The 15,977-nt window shown below is 58.5% G+C and overlaps 2 protein-coding genes across 3 annotated transcripts; both read right to left on the bottom strand.

The window, feature by feature from the left end:
* Positions 1-514: 514 nt before the first annotated feature.
* Positions 515-3,554, bottom strand: PTGER1 (prostaglandin E receptor 1). Its single transcript, XM_047700147.1, has 3 exons — positions 3,349-3,554; positions 1,482-2,431; positions 515-897 (listed from the first exon to the last, which is right to left on the bottom strand). The coding sequence occupies exons 1-3, from the start codon at positions 3,533-3,535 to the stop codon at positions 631-633; spliced, it is 1,404 nt and encodes a 467-aa protein (XP_047556103.1). The 5' UTR covers positions 3,536-3,554; the 3' UTR covers positions 515-630.
* A 2,136-nt stretch (positions 3,555-5,690) lies between these two features.
* GIPC1 (GIPC PDZ domain containing family member 1) lies at positions 5,691-15,724 on the bottom strand. 2 transcript variants are annotated; one of them, XM_047700257.1, is made up of 8 exons: positions 15,655-15,724; positions 11,407-11,493; positions 9,103-9,423; positions 8,159-8,344; positions 7,879-8,059; positions 7,005-7,117; positions 6,630-6,711; positions 5,691-6,496 (listed from the first exon to the last, which is right to left on the bottom strand). In XM_047700257.1, exons 3-8 carry the CDS (start codon positions 9,388-9,390, stop codon positions 6,345-6,347), a joined length of 1,002 nt encoding a protein of 333 aa, XP_047556213.1. In that variant the 5' UTR covers positions 9,391-9,423; positions 11,407-11,493; positions 15,655-15,724; the 3' UTR covers positions 5,691-6,344. The 2 variants fall into 2 exon arrangements, with proteins under 2 accessions (XP_047556213.1, XP_047556205.1); XM_047700249.1 differs by lacking the exon at positions 15,655-15,724 and adding an exon at positions 13,393-13,443.
* Positions 15,725-15,977: the final 253 nt, after the last annotated feature.

Raw genomic sequence — 15,977 nt, 5'->3', positions numbered from 1 at the left:
GGGAGATTCCAATGTATTTGGAAATGGGTGCAGATCCGGTGGGTGGCCAGGGGCATAAGGGGTGACGGGGAGATGCCCTGGGTGATGGTACGGGGGAGGGGGTCACTTGATGAGGGTTGGGGGGAGGTGGGAACTCCGGGCATGGGCAGGCGAGATGGGACAGGGTTGGGAGCTGTGTTTAGGGGCACTGGAGTTTGAGGCCCTTAATGGGTGTGGTTTGGTGGCCTTGGGGATGTGTTAGAGGAGCAGGGCCACAATGAGAGAATTGTTGCTGGGGTCCGCCCTGGCGGCGGCAGGAGCGCAAAGCGCCGAGGATTCCGACTCAGCTGCTCCTCGACACAACCAGGGCTCTAGGGCTGGAGCCGTGGCGTATTGTGCGCATGCTCCAGCGGCTCCAGCATCTCGTGTGGCGTCTCTGCGACTCTGTATGGAGAGTCCCGGAACTGCACACCCCGGAGGCTCAGGAGGCGCCTCTATCGCCCCCACCTGGTCACAGGGTTGCCACAGCCCCGACCCGACACATGCCCCGCGCGCAGGTCCTCAAAATGACTATTCCCCCGAAGGCTCCGCGCTGCGGTCCTGGGCCCGGCCCGGGGTGGTCTGACTTAGCCGCTGGGACTCCTGGCTCTCCTACAGGTGGCTGAGGCTACTGTGCCTGGAGCTGCGCAGCGAGCTGGCCTCCCAGGCGCTCCTGGTTAGGCCCAGATCCGCAGGGCTGCCCTTGGTGCCGGCCCTCGGGGGCAGGAGGCGAAGCAGTTGGCGTAGCACCGCCTGGCGCAGCAGGATGTACACCCAGGGGTCCAGGATCTGGTTCCATGAAGCGAGGCGCACGGCCAAAAACAGTGGCCGCTGCAGGGAGCTGGAGCCCCAGCCCCCGACAGCCAGCACCACTAACACCTGCGGGAGAAGCAGGTGTGAGCGGTGGGGCAGGTGGAAGAGAAGGGGGCTGGCCGAGGGTGGGGCTGGGATGGATGGGAGCTTGGCCGGAAGGTAAGGGAGCTGTGAGGGGGAGCAGGGGCTTACAGGGAGAGGAAATGGAAGTCTTCGTAAGAAGGAACTATGGAAAGAGGGGCGAAGAAAACGTGGCAGAAGCATTGGCCTTCAGTGAGTGGGGGCTTGAGAAAAAATGAGAGAAGTCCCAGGGATCCCCAAGGGCTGGGGACCGAGGGGAGAAGAGAGCCGGGATGGGGTGGTGGTGGAAGGGGCTAGGGAATGAAGCGTCCGGGTCTGAGGGGTGGGGCTGGGAGGAAGCTTGCCTGGCTGGGGTGAACTACAAAGACCCCGGGCGGGAGTAAGAAAAGGGGACTGGGTGGAGGGGGTGGGATGTCAGACGGAGAGGCCAAAGGGCGGTCTTTCCTGACAGGTGGGGCCTCGAGGGGGTGGGACCCCGGCTGCGGAAGGGAGAACCCAGGTATCCTAGGAGGGAAAGGGGTGGGAGGGGCAGGGAGGAGCCTGGCCGGAGGGGCGTGTGCGCCCCTCACCAGCAGCGGGCTCCAGCAGATGCACGACACCACCATGATGCCCACGAGCTGGCCCACCATCTCCACATCGTGAGCGCGGGCTCGGCGCGCTGAGCCACGGCCCGGGGAGCCTCCGGGGACCGAAGCGACGGACGAGGAGGACGAAGCTGAGGCTGAGCGGGGCGCGCGCGCCCCCCGGAGACGGCGACCATCAGGGCCGCATGCAGGAGGACGGCGTCGAGAGCGGCGGCGCCAGCGGGCGCGCAGCAAGGCCAGGCCGCTGAGCGTGTTGCACACGAGCGCGGCGAGCAGCGCCGCCAGGCCGAGGCCGGCGAATAGGCTGGCGAGCAGCGCCTGGCGCCACCCGCCCGCCGGGCGCAGGCCGATGAAGCACCACGTGCCGGGGTACTGCAGCTCGTAGCGGCCCACGCGCGCCAGGGGCAGCAGCGCCACCGCCAAAGCCACGGCGGCCAGCGCGGCCAGCGCCAGGCGCGCGCGGGCGGTGGAGACGCGCGCCGCGTGCAGCAGCGGCCGCGTGACGCCCACGCAGCGCTCCACGGCCATGCCGCAGCCCAGTAGCAGGGGGCACAGGCCGAAGAAGACCATGCAACCTCCCAGGAAGTGGCAGGCGCCGCCCGCCGGCGAGCGGCCCGCCGCGTACAGGCGCAGCACCAGCGCCCCGGGGATGACGTGGCCTGCCAGGTCAGTGGCCAGAAGGCTGGCGACGAACAGCAGGAAGGTGGCGGCCGATCGGCGGCGCCGCAGGCGGCCCGTGGCCTGCGCCAGCAGCGCCAGCGCCAGCACGTTGGACACGGCGCCCAGGGTCATGGAGAAGATGGGCAGCGCTGGTGATGCGCCTGCCCGGCCGGAGGGAGGCCCAGCCGACGCGTTGAGAGCCCCGGGCTCTGCACATGTGGTCGCCTCGCCAGCCAGGCTCAGGTTGAGGGGCCCGCAGAGACTCATGTCAGGTGCTGGGGTGGAGGCAGGGGAGAGGAGAAGAGGGCATGGTGAGGCCAGCTAGGAGCACACTGCCCACCATCCGAATGGGACTGGCAGGCAGTCCCACCTCGGATCAACCGGACCCATTTGATGCCACGGCATTCTTCTATCGACTCTGCCCACCGCCACTGCAGATGACCCTGGTTGCCCTATTCCCCACCCCTTTGACCTCCTCTGCTTCATCAGCCCATCTCTTGCTTGAGGCCTCATTCTTGCCCTCACCACCTTCTCTGTCCACCTTGGTTCCTGGGTCTCTGGCCTTCGAGTCTGTCCCCACCGCTGGGCGTCACAGATCTAGCTCTGACACCCACCGCATTTTTGCGCCACAGCGAATTCCTTGCCCCTGGCTCCATCTGACACCTGCTGACCCATTTCTGATCGCAGGGCCCCACCTGACCTCACTGCCCCATCCCCGACCATCACATGTCACCTCTTCTCCAGTCCCATGTTTAATGTTCACAGCACCCCCTCTGCCACCATGGGCACATCTCTCCCCACCTCATTGTCCTTTTCCCCACAGCCACATCTCTGTCCCCACCGTCCCTGTCCCTACACTCCCGAGGGTTCTGTTACTGTCTCGCCCTGGCTCTGCCCCTGACCACAGCTGCCTCACCATGGATGCCCTCTGGTTCCCATTCCCACCAGCTCCAGGTCCCTGCCGCAAAGCCCTCAACGTGGACCTAGCACCACCCATCCCTGATAACCTGAAGGTGAGGACTAAAAGGGCAGAACTGCCTGCTGGCCACATGGGAAAGGCAGACAGACAGTAAGACTGACAGGGACAGACAGATGGGCCTGGGAGTCAAGAACACAGGACAGAGTGACTAAAGTAGGCATGGTCCCATCTTCCAAACCCTCCTCCCCCACCAGAGATCCCCATGCTTCTTACCCACACAGCTTGGGACTCCAGGTCCCCATCGCCTGCTGCTTGGCCCTGCTGCCTGCTGCACCCGCGCCCGCTGCACTAGAGCTCTCTGGCAGGCCAGCCGCTCCCTCTCCCTCCCTCCTGGGGCGGCTCCTCGGCTCCCTGCCTCCTCCCGCTGCCCGCTCTGGCCTCCAGGGGCCACTCCAGCCATCTCGTGCCCACAGGGCGCCCCCCCCCCCAGTGGCAAAGACCCCTCTGTGCTCCTGGCAGTGGGCAGGGGCCACTCTGGACCCCAGCTGCCCCATCAGGAAGGGGGCTCCTGGGGAGTTGGCCTGGTTCCCCATGACCCCCTCCCCCTGGCAGGGCGGGAGTAGCCCTCTTCCTCCCCTCCCCCCAGGCGTGGGCCTTTCGCCTGCCTCATTAATAAAGCGGATAAAATCTAAACACTGGAAAATGTGAGCATCGCCCAGGGCGGTGCACTGGGGTGGCTGCAGGGGGTGCCTCTGCCCCCACAGGAACTGTGAGGTTGGGGGCTAACCCTGTTTGGGGTCCGCAACACCCTCTTGCCCTGCCAAAGCCTTCGTGGATGCTGGGTCGGTGGTGGTGGGCAGTGCCTCACGTGGACCAACTTGGGTCAGGCCCAGCCTGGCCAGGAGACTCGCCCACAATTTACACAGGGGCTTAGAGCTCCAGCCAGGGCCAGCAGCAAGTCATACCCTGGGGGAGGGGGGCAGGAGAGGAGGCTGAAGAGGGGCAGGGGAACCAAGAGGTCCAGTGACCAGGGGACTCTCTCCTGAGACACACAACTGCAGCCTCACATCCTGCCCTGAGAAGGAAGGGCACACACACACACACACACACCTTACACTTACACACCATTATACCTCTTAACACCCTACGACCAGATACCGTCAGTCTGTCTCCGGCTCAGCAGTAGCCATGTTCCTCAGAGCTTTGGGGTCGGCCATTGTCATACACCTGAATGCACTGTGACTGTGTCACCTCCATGACCCCCAGAGGTGCCCCCATTGTTACTTGCTTTAATTTCTCTCAACAATGCTGAAATGCATTCCCGTGAGAAAGTGCTGGGAGATCCAGTCTCAGCACCGAGACCCACACAATCCCTACTCTGAGACAGCCCACTAGCCACACTCCATATCACCCACAGACAACCCTAAGAGTCCAAGACCAGTACCATGAATATACTCCATACACCATACACATACAGGAGTGCCACCTCCTGGACATCTGGAGATCTAGCTGGTCAACACCTACCCCACGAAGGTGTTAGGTGTTTCCTAACACCCAGAGACACACACCCTCACAGCCTGGGACCCCCCCGAGCTGCCCTTACAGGGCCACACTCCACACAGGTTGCTGCAGGTTACACCCACAAACACCTTGGAACATGAAGACAGTCATTACATCCTGTTCCCTCGACAGAGTCAAAAACCACCAAAACTCTGTCAGACACAGTCTTACTGCCTAACCACTGAGACACACAGCTACACCCTTTCACGACCTGAGCTGTTTGCCAGCACAGAGACATTGAGAGGGACCCTACCAACAGCTGTCTCCATCCCACCCCAGGAAGGCTGCACACACACCCCAAGCCCAGCCATCCGTCCCAGCTCCCCTTTCCCGGGCAGGTCCTCCTGTTGAAAGGAGGGATGAAAAAGGGGAGCGGGCTGACCTCAGACATTCCAGCAAGGACCTCTGGCCTGGCTCCCCTCGCTTCAATTCCTGCCCTTCCCTCCGGGTCTGGCCAGGGGCCCACCCCCTTCCCTGATCCCCACTCAAGCCTCAAGGATGAAGTAAGTTGTCAAAACAAGCGCTCTGGGTTTATGTCCAGTGCAGACCACGGCGCGCCATGGACGCCAGCAGACCCCACACATCCAGCGTCGCAGGAACGGGGGCCACATCATGACTGCTCCCCTCGGTCTTGGGTGCAGGGCTCCTCCCCACAGCATTTGCCTTAGCAGGCCTCTATCCCAGGCCCCCATCTTTCTTTTCCCAAGCCAAGCTTCTGCACCACCCCCCAGCCTGGCCCAGGTGTTCCCCATGGCCCTGGGTGATAACAGCCTTGCACCCACTGTTCACATCAGGCCTGAGGTGGCGGGAGGCTTTGTTGGAGAGGGAGCAAGATTTGAACCTCAGTAGGCCAGGAAGCTCCGGCCTTTGACTGGAAGCCTGGTGGCCCGCAGCCAGAAACCTCATCAGGCGGAACGGGTTGGGAGGGTGGCCCATGCAGGCTCCTAATTCAATTTGGAGCCCGAGGAGGATGGATTTCAGCTGCTACATTCTTTCCCAGCCTTGGCTCACCCCCTTCTCCCACCACGAAGCCAAAGCTGAAGCCGCCACACAGGTCCAACAGCAGATAGATTCTTTATGTTCAAGACAGCAAATTCAGATACAAAAGCCCACTGCCATCCTCCCTCCTGCCCCTTCTGTCTGAGGCTGGGCTGAGGGAGACACAGAGGGCAGGGGAGGGAGGGAGGTTCGGGGTTCACAGCAGACTAGTGTTTCCAATGCGGAGGTAACAGACTCCACCGTGAGGGGGCTCCTCTCTGGGTGGGGCACGGAGGGGGAGGGCATTATTGCATTTGCTGAGGGGGGGATGCCCCCCTTCTGAATTCCCTGCAGCAGGAAATGAGGGAGGTCACGACCCCCAAACAGGCCCCAGGGAGATGAGAGACCAGTTTGGCAGCTGATGCGGAAAGTGTTGGGGGCGGGGGTGGCCGCCCAATCTGGCTGGTCCCTCCCCCCACCCCGTGCCTGACCCAGCTGAGGTAGGTGGGGAACATGGCAAGGGGGGACTGGGCACCCCAGCCAGGGTGGGAACTGGGGTGGGGTGGTACCGATTGGAGTGGGGCAGAGGCCCGGGCCCACCTCCACTCTGTGTCATCCTTGGGGTGCGGAGCAAAGGTCCAAGCCAGATGCTGGGGTCCAGGCCATGGTGGCCCTCCCACGGGGGGCTCCCACCAAGCGGAGCCAGGTCACTGAGAGGTCTGGAAGGGGGCCTAGAAGCGGCCGACCTTGGCATCCCCAATGGCACCCCAGACGTCAAAGACGAACTCATCAGGGAAGGCAAAGTCACCAAGCCGTTCATCCAGGGCCTCGGCTAGCTCATCTGGGTTCCTTTTGTCCTTTCCAAGCTCCACCATGGTGGCCGCTGGACAAGGGTGGGGGGCGCAGAATGGAAGCACAGATGACAGAGGTCCTCAGGTTAGACCCAGCCCCACATGACCTAGAAGCCCCTTCCCCCAGGCTCACACCCATCCCCAGATCCAGACGTCCCCACTCACCCAACTCCGTGTCCCTGATGCCCATGTAGCTCTCCAGCAGGTCATCTACCTTCTCAATCGCCTTCTCCTCAAAGGCTGAGGGCTGGCGGGGGGAGGGACAATGACATTACAATAATGTGAACGTATTTATAATCGTACCTATTAAGTGCGGGACACTCTTTTCACCACTTTACACATACTGACCCACAGCTCATCCTCACCACAACCTGTGATGGTATTACTATCCCCACTACTTTACAAACAAGGAAACTGAGGCCCACCTGCCCAACAAATGTCCCAGAGCTGGTGTGTGGCAGAGGTGGATTTGAATCTATTGCCCAGAGCCACCTATGGATGCCTGGGGAAGGAGGGCTGGGCCCTGGCTAGAATACTCACCACATCTTCTACTGTGGCAGGGCCACGGGATCTGAGCCGGAGGGTCCCTCGGCCAGTGCCCAGCTGGGGGCCAGAGCCTGGGCGGCCACCCCCTGAGCGTACACCGATCATGTCTGTGGAAGGCAGGAAGGGTTAAGGGTCTGGGAAGCCCAATTCCAGCATACCTTGGGCAGGATCCCCAGCAGCCTGGCCTCTGATACCCCCTTCTACCTTCTCCAAGCTTCTGCAGGCTCTGGGGATTTGGGGTCTGAGGTGACCCCAGGAGGGCAGGACTCCTGACCCAGGCTTGGCATGGAGTGGGGAGCGAGGGAGGGGGTACGGACAGGCAGGGGCTGAGAATGGAAAAGGCTGGAGGGGAGACAAAAGGGGGCCCTGTTCCCAGGGCCTGAGGGACAGGAAGGGGGTGGGGTCTGGGTCTTAAGCTGTTCTCCCCAAGGCCAAGGGGATATAGCTGCTGGGTCAAAGACCAGCCCTATCTGCCTGGGGAAGTGTTTGAGAGTCCCCCACCCCCACCTCAGGGGCCTTAGGCCCATTCCAGAGAGTTAGTGAAGTCAGACAGAAAAGTGGGGGTTCAGGAACAGGGCAGCCAACCCTGGCTTTTCAGGGCTGGGGGGTAGCTTGCCAGGGTTGGGGGCACTTGGCTGGGCTAATGGTTCGGGGAAGCTGGGTGCGGGGGCAACTTCCTCCTTGTTCTCACCCTCCTCCCAGGCTGGGCGGAGAGCCAGCACCCCCTCCCCAGGGCAAGGCGGAGCTATCCCCCCACTCCACTGCAGCTGGCTGGCCTTGGGCGCCACCTGCTGGTGCTTCCCTGCCACTGTGGCCTGAACCCAAGCAAATAGGGCCTCCACGGAGGTCGAGGTGGAAGCCCCCTCACCAAAGGCCTTGCGGGGCTCTGTGAGCTTCAGTGTGAAGGTGCGGCCTCGGGGCAGCTCCTTGAGCAGACGGGCCACCTCGTAGTGCCGGCAGCCCAGCAGACTCTGTCCGTTGATGGCCTCAATCATGTCACCCACACTGATGAGCTGGATATGGTCGATCACGCTTCCCTCCTTAATACGCTGCGGGGAGAGCAGCTGTCAGCCCCCAGGGCTCTGGCCTGCACTCCCACGGCCCATCCTCACCCTCAGGACTCCGGGGGCCCCATCCCCCCCAAGCACCTTGATGAAGGCATAGCCGGCCCCGTTGTCAGTGATGGTGAGCCCCAGCGCCTCCTCTGACTTGAACACCTCTACCTCCTTGCGCTGCCCCTTGACGTGGGCAAAGATGAAGTCCTCCAGCCCGATCTGGCCCCCCAAGAGCTTGTCCATGTCCACTTTGTGGGTGTTGAGGGTACAGAACATCACCTGCATGGGGGGGAGACACTCAACCCTTACCTCCCTCTCTCACCCTTTGCTAACCACCACCTGAGGGGCAAGGAGGGAACTGGGAAAGGGCTGTGGGTCCCCACCCCAGTGCCTGACCACCCCAGAGTGCCCCCCTCCAGGAGGCAGCTCTGCTAGGGCTGGGATTTCTGTTCTAGCAAAAACTCCCTGCAGCTCCCAGGGCACAGAGTCTGGCACACAGTGGGTGCTCAGTAAGGGCTTGTGGAACAAATAAAGGGGCACAGGATACCCACCACACCTACTAGGACCCCTGCATCTACTTCCTGCTCAGTCCTACTGTTACTTTTCTTGCCTCCCTTCCTTCAGCTCCCAAGTCCTTGGGGTAAGGCCTCCCAATGCATCACAGAGAAATCAACCTCGCATCTGACGTTCAGATCCCATAATCAACTGGGGCGTAAACCTCCTAATGCATGATAGGAATGTCGCATCCAGCCCTGGCCACCCATTTCTGCTGTCCACGGGGCATAGGCCTCCCAGTGCCTAATGGGAACTCAGCACTCAGCCCTAATCTCCAGCTTTCCATAGTTCACTGGAGTGCAGGCATCCTAATGACTGATGGGAACTTGGCATTCAGTGTGGCCACCAGCTCTCATGATCCACTAGGGAGCAGGCCTTGGTGTATGGAACTTCAGCATCTGAGCCACAGCTCACGAGGAGGAGGCATGCCCAGGCCTCAGCTCACCATCAGGGACCCTGGCGCCCAGCTCCCCAGTGGGTACCTCGGCAGCTGGCAGCCGGAAGGCCTCGGCGATCTTTCCATACAGCTCCTTGACGTTGGTGAAGCCCTCAATGCGACCCGTGGGACTGCCGTGGGCCAGCTGGGTGTGGAACACGAGGCGGGGCCGCAGGGCCGGGGGAGGGGGGGGCAGGCCCATTTGGGGCCCCCCTACCCCACCCCCACCCAGGGGCCCCGGCTCCCCCACGCCCAGCCCCCCACGGCCTGGCTCAGCCTCCTCATTTTCCACCAGAGGCGGCGCCTTTTTCCGCCGCCCCAGTCCCAGCGGCATGAGCAGCGAGAAGCGTGAGCTCGCTCAGGAGATCTGCAGGGCAGGAAAATGCACTCAGGGCCCGGGCAGTGGCCTAAGGTTGCCTCTCCCACACTGTTAGCCCCCTACTGGCCTTAGGAAATATTTAGAGAATAGACTGGCCTTGGTTCAAAACCGGGGCCCAGCACTTACACACCTTGTAGAGAAGTAATATGAGCAGCTAATACCTGCTAAGACCCCAAGCAAACTACACTGTGACCTTCCTTCATCCTCACACCACATCGGGATGTGGGGACAATATTATGTTACGAGGATGCCCATTTAGCAGATGAGAAAATGGAGGCTCGGAGTGGTTACATTCCCCTTTATTTTTCTATTGGCACCGATGGTCACTAGTGCTGTGCACAAAAAAACTGACTCTCCCTTCAAAGCACACGGGCAGGTGACACTTGCTGACCTCTGTGTGACTGGGCGGGCATATGACTATAGTTCTGCCCAATGAATTGTGAGAGGAAGTGACCCATGACATTTCTGGGCTGAAAGCATTTGCTCACTGGAGTGAGAGATGCCGGGGTTCTCTATTTCCTGGGCAGGGTGCATTTGATGTGGTAGTGACTCCATTGGCCAGGCCCTGAGTGACTATAATGAATGGAACCTCCTGCTGAGCTACGATGATGTAGCAGGAACAAAAAAAATAAACCTTTGTGGAGTTCAGCCACTAAGATTTGGGGGGTTCTTTGTTACTGTTGCAAAACTTGTCCTGACTGATACAGTCTTTTTCTTTCCTTTACCTCCACTCTCCCTTTTTTCCTTCCTCCCTCCTTTCAAACAAATATTTTTTGCATACTTACTATACTCCATGCAGCACTGCAGATCTTGCCTTCAGTAAGATAACCAAGTTCCCTGACCAGGGCCACTATGTGCAGTTACACAGGTTGTTCACTGTGTAAAAGCACCAGACCAGGGTTGCAAGTGGGACTGAAATTCATTCAGCCTGTGCTCTGCTTGTCAAGCTGATGTGTTTGCCAGGGGGAAGGGCTGCCTCCTTCCAATTCCCTTCTAGATTGCCATGTATGCTAGCTGGGGCTCTGTCCAGCTGTCCAGAACATATAGTCCAGAAAAGACACACAGTGAGCAAGCACATGTGTGAAAGTCTAATATAATTCCTAATTGTGCTATGAAGACAATAAAACAAGGCAAGTTCTTCTACACCCAAGTTCAAGGAGGGCCTCTCTGAGCAGGTGAAACTGAACCTGAGACCTGAGTGACAGGAAACAGTATCCACATGAGGATGTGAGCAGGTCGGCTCCAGGCAGAGGGAACGTACAAAGGCCCTGAAGTGGGGACGTGCTTGGTGTGTTTGAAGAAGAGCAGGGAGGCCTGTGTGGCTGGAACAGAGTGCTAAGGGGGACAGCAGGAGGAGGTGAGGGCAGGGAGGGGATGGGGCAGAGCTAGCAGGGCCTCCTGCGCCCAGGGAGGACTTTGCTCCGTGTGAGGTGGTGGCCACGGGAGGGCTCTGAGCAGACTCTCAGGCTTACAGAACAGCAGGAGCCCAGTGTAACCAGAGTGCAGCGAGCAATGGGAGACAGAAGAGGGGTTCTACAAGAGGCGACAGGGGGTGGGAGGGGTCGACTCTGCAGGCCTTCCAGACTGGGAAAGAGCTCAGATTTCATTTTTGAGTCACACGTCCATAGTCACAGAATCCGGCTGCACACTCTGGTCTGTCTGACGCCCACGCAGCATGGCTCCCTAAGCAACTCCATCCACCCTGGGCTTGGGATGTCTGCTCTGCAAGGGGGGACATTCCACCCACCTGGCCAGGCTGTGGTAAGGATCTCCTTATGCCACATTTTTCTGTGTAAAGAGGACTTCTGCTCCCTCCCTTAAAATCTCTTCCTCCAGGGGGCCATACTGGATTCAGCCAAGCCCAGTTGGCTGCACCCACTCTCGTGCCTCTATTTGTTTGCACCTGCATTCATTCATCTGTTCTTCAACACCTCCTCCAGTCGCCCCTGCTCCAACCCCAGCATCTCTCACCTACACTAGTGCAGTCGCCTCCTCCAAGTCTGCCGGCTTCTGCCCTCACTCTCCACGGTCTATGTCAACACAGCAGCCAGAATGATCCTGTAAAACATATGTCACATCACACCTGTCGTCTGCTCTGACCACCCCCTCCCCCAACCCGGGGCTCCCACTTCTTTCAAAGTAAAAGCCAACATCCTTCCCTCGACCCACAGACCTCCCAAAATCTGCCCTCCATCACTGCCCTCCCCTCCTCTCCTCCCACTCTCCGCCTTGCTCATACCTCTCAAGTACACAGGCCTTTCCCCTGTTCCTTTGGCATCCCTGGTGCAGCCCAGACTCAGGGCTTCTACACCGGACTCTGCCCTCTGGCATCTCCCACAACTCATTTCATCCACTGTTCTTGTTCACTGTTTTCTCAAAGGGCAAGGAATTTTGTCTGCCTTTTTCATTCCTATACTCTCAGTGCAGAGAACAGTGCCCGGTGAGTAGCAGGTGCTCAATAAATATTTGCTGAATGAATGAATGGATGAGTGATCCTAATATTCCTTAGCCCACCAGTCCCTGTGCCTGGCTCTGGGGAGGCAGAGGAGCACAGGCTGGAGGCCCTGCCCCGAGGGAGTCTTGTCTTGCCCCCAAAAGCGCAAGCCCCACCTCTGTGGTCCTCATTCTTTGCCTCCCAGCACAGTGCTAGGGACAAGGCAGGTGCTCCATCCAGCCACACAGACACAGAATATCTCCCTCACTTTTCACTGCGGTTTTGTTTTCACTCCCTTCATAATCAAGGATGCATAACAACATTTTTTTTGGTAATGGGTGGTGGCAGGGAAGGGCAGAGGGAGAGGGAGGGACTTGAATCTTAAGCAGGCTCCACAACTAGTGCAGAGCCCACTGAGGGGCTTAATCTCGCAACAGAGATCATGACCTGGGCCGACATCAAGAGTCGGATGTTTAACCGACTGAGCCACCCAGGCTCCACATTTAACAACTTTTAAGACATTTATTAACTGCTTGGATGTGTCCTTTTGTGAATTGCCTATTTAAGTCTTTGCCCATTTTTAAAAATTGCAGTTTGTTTGTTTTTTATTATAATGCCTGTCTTTCTTTTCTTATTGATTTGTGGAAACTCTTTATATATTTGGGATACTAGTATTTTATTGGTTACTTCATCTGTCTATCCACAGCACCCATCATGGTAGGAATTTGCTGAATATTTGACAAAAAGCAAATTCTGAATGAATAAACCAATGCTGTCCCCTCAGATTATTTCATCACACTCAGTGATGCTTAAAAAGATTAAAACGAGGGGTGTCTGGGTGGCTCAGTTGTTAAGCATCTTCCTTCATTCAGCTCAGATCATGATCTCAGGGTCCTGGGATCAAGCCCCACATCTGGCTCCCTGCTCAGCGGGAAGCCTGCTTCTCCCTTTCCCACTCCCCTTGCTTGTGTTCCCTCTCTCGCTGTATCTTCTATCAAATAAATAAAATCTTAAAAAAAAAAAGATTAAAACAAAAAAATCCCAAACCCCTTATCATCACCTCCTCTGGTTCTCTTCCTGCTGCCCCTCACACATCTCAGCAGGATGCTGTGAACATGAGTCTGGAACCCGACCTCTCCACTTACTAGCGGTGTGACCTTGGGTGTGTCTTATCTTCTCTGAGCTCCAAGGAAATCATACATGTGCCTGGAACAGTTCCTGGCACATGAGAAGGGTTCCATAAATGGTGATCTTTTTTTTAACTACTATTTCCATCTGTACCACCTTTCAGTCAGTTGACAAGATTCAAACTTCCTCCTTGACCCAGGGCCCCCACATCCTGATCACCAATTCCCAATCTCATTACTCTGCCTAGGCTTGCTGCCCTGGTTCAGGTGAGTTTCTATATCCTCACTGGCGAGGGGGGAATAATGGCAGTGAGGAAAGTAAGTGATTAATGAATTTGCCTTCCAGGCTAGAAGAGGCAGGGCAGCCTGAGTTCAAATCCCACCCTTGCCACTTACCAGCTGTGTAGCGGTGGGCAAGTCACTTCATGTGATGGGGCCTCAGTTTTCTCATTCAAAAAAAACCAGCAGAATTCCTATACAGGAATCCAAAGAGATTATGCAAACAACCTGATTAGCATTTTGCCTGACATTTGATTTAAGGAAATTGTTACTATTATTGTCATTATTATTATGGCCTCCTCCCCTGCCTGGCCCGGCCCAGAAACCTCCCAGTCCACTCCACTCTGCCTGCGGAGGTCTAGCCTAGGCCACCTCCTCCAGGCAGCCTCCCTGGCTTGCCTCAGCCTGCTGGAACCCGCCCCTGTGGTCCAGACGGCTCAGGCCCATGCACTCAATTACATGTTGCCCTGGCAGAACTCTTGTCTTTCAGTCTTAGGCTGCTATTTCACTTCGTGTCTCTATTTTAAAATGTAAACCAGATCGTGTCACTCCCCAGCTTCAAAACTTACAACAGTTTCCCACCTTCCAGAGGAAAAGCTCCAAACTCCTTAATATGAGCCACAGACCCCTGCAGAATCGACACTTTAGCTGCAGCTGGTGGCTCAGCCACACTATTCCAAGCTCCATCTAGTGTCAGAGTCCTTAATGGGGCTGAGCCCCTTGCCTGATCTTCGTGAGGCTACCTTCTTTTTGTCCTTAGATCCTGTCTCCAAAGTCACCTCCTCCAAGAGCTCCCCCCAAGATTCTACCATGCCACCCCCTCATATTTTATTCATAGCACCTAGCACTTCTACCATCTGCAGGTACCTTCTTTATTTACTTGTTAACTTACTTGTTGCCTGTACCCCCCGCCCCCCAACTAGAATGGCAGCTCCTACAGAGGAGGGATTTTTGTCTTGTTCGCTATTGCATCCTCTGTGCCAAGAACCATGCCTGGTACATAGCAGGTGCTCAATAAATGTCTGTAGAATGGACGGATGTGCCTGATGTCCTCATTCTGACTACTCTCTGAGCCCTCCTATCCTCAGAACATTCCATGGAGTTGCTGCCACCCCCTCCCCACGTTCTGAGTCTCCCCTCAAACCTGAACATAGGGATAGAGAAAAAGAGTGCCAGCCTGAGCACCAAGCACATTGGCTTGAATCCCAGCATCCCACCGTCTCTTCCCTGGGAAGGGCCTGAAACTTAGCAACTCCACAACCACGCAGAATCATGGTGGGGGCAGCAGGAAGTGGGGAAGGGGGTTCCTGGGAGCTGACATAAGCTGGGGGCAGGGGGTCACCAATACCAAGCCTCCCCTTTCTAATAGGATATTGCTTTGGAGAGGAGGGCGGGAGGCCTCTGATTCAGTCTTGAAAAACCGGCTCCTGGGCGTTTCCGGGGAGAACGCCTACTGCCCAGGCGTCAGCCCAAGCTTCCCAGAGGGGCCCAGCGGGCAAAGCAACCCCAGGCCCCCCCGTCTCCCCTGCAGGTGTCACTCTCTTCTGAGGACCTAAGTGTTCATGTCTTGTCTTTCTAGCACAGGGGAGACAAGGTAGGACTGGTGTCTGGTGACCTCTTAAGGGGAAAGCAAAGACCAGCAGGTGTGGCCCAGATGTGTGCATGGGTGGGGGGGTGGGAACAGCAGCCGGCAAAGGAGCTGGTCAGGAACACCTGAACCATGGAGCCACTGGGCCACCAAGTCATCTAGTCTAAGGGTTGAGACTGCAGTTCTGGACTCTGAAGCATGGGTTTGAGTTCCAGATCTGTCACTCACTAGCTGTGCCACCTTGGGCAAGTCACTCCACCTCTCTGGGTTCGTTGCTTCACCTCTAAAAGAAGTAACAGCACCTCCCATGAGGTGTTTAGACTCAGTGATATGCATGGTAAATACCTGACACGGAAGCGTTCAGTAAGTGCTAGCCGGGGTGATGTTTTCATTATTATTATCGGGACCATTATTATTATAGGTCCCACTAGGCCCCTGGAGGATTGGGACGAGGCCAGCTCCAGGGAGGTGCCCCGGCAGGGCTCAGAAATACCGACCCCGCGCCCGTCCCCTTGGGGACCGGGACTGTCCAGAGGACCGCAGGGAGCAGGGTGGGCTGTCGACTCCAACCCAGCGGCGGCAGGCGTTTGACCCTAACCTGTCGGGGAGACAGGCGCCCCTCTGGGAAGGGGCCTCGGGCATCCTGGAGCCCAACCTAGACCTCCAGCCCTGTCCATGGGGCTGGCCCCACCCCGCTCGATCTGCCGAATCCCCGCGGGTCTGCTACCCCGCAGGTCCGCGCTGGGGTCCCCGAAGCCGCTGTGCCGCGCCCCGCCCGCGGGGGCACTCACCTGCGCCGCCGCCGCCACCGCCACCCTGCGCGCGCCCGGCTCGGCCCTCCGCAAACTCCGGCCCGGGCCTCTCCCTCAGCCGCGGCCGGGGGGGCGGGGTCCGCGCCCGAGCCCGGCCAATCAGGAGCCGCCGTCCGACGCTCGTGGCCAATCCTCGCCGTGCCGCCCTGCCCCGGGTGGGCCCGACGGAAACATTCCAGAGGGATCCCTCCGCCTCTCCCGGCTCTTCCCGCACCCCCCCGGCGCCCCGGCGCAGTGGACCTTCCCACCCCGCCTAAAGCCGCGACAGGCTGTACCACCACAGGGCGCGAAGGGGGGACCTG

This window comes from Lutra lutra, chromosome 1, assembly GCF_902655055.1.
Source record: "Lutra lutra chromosome 1, mLutLut1.2, whole genome shotgun sequence".
NCBI lineage: Eukaryota > Metazoa > Chordata > Mammalia > Carnivora > Mustelidae > Lutra > Lutra lutra.
Note: the sequence above shows the minus strand (reverse complement) of the source record. Positions and strands in the feature narration are given on the sequence as shown.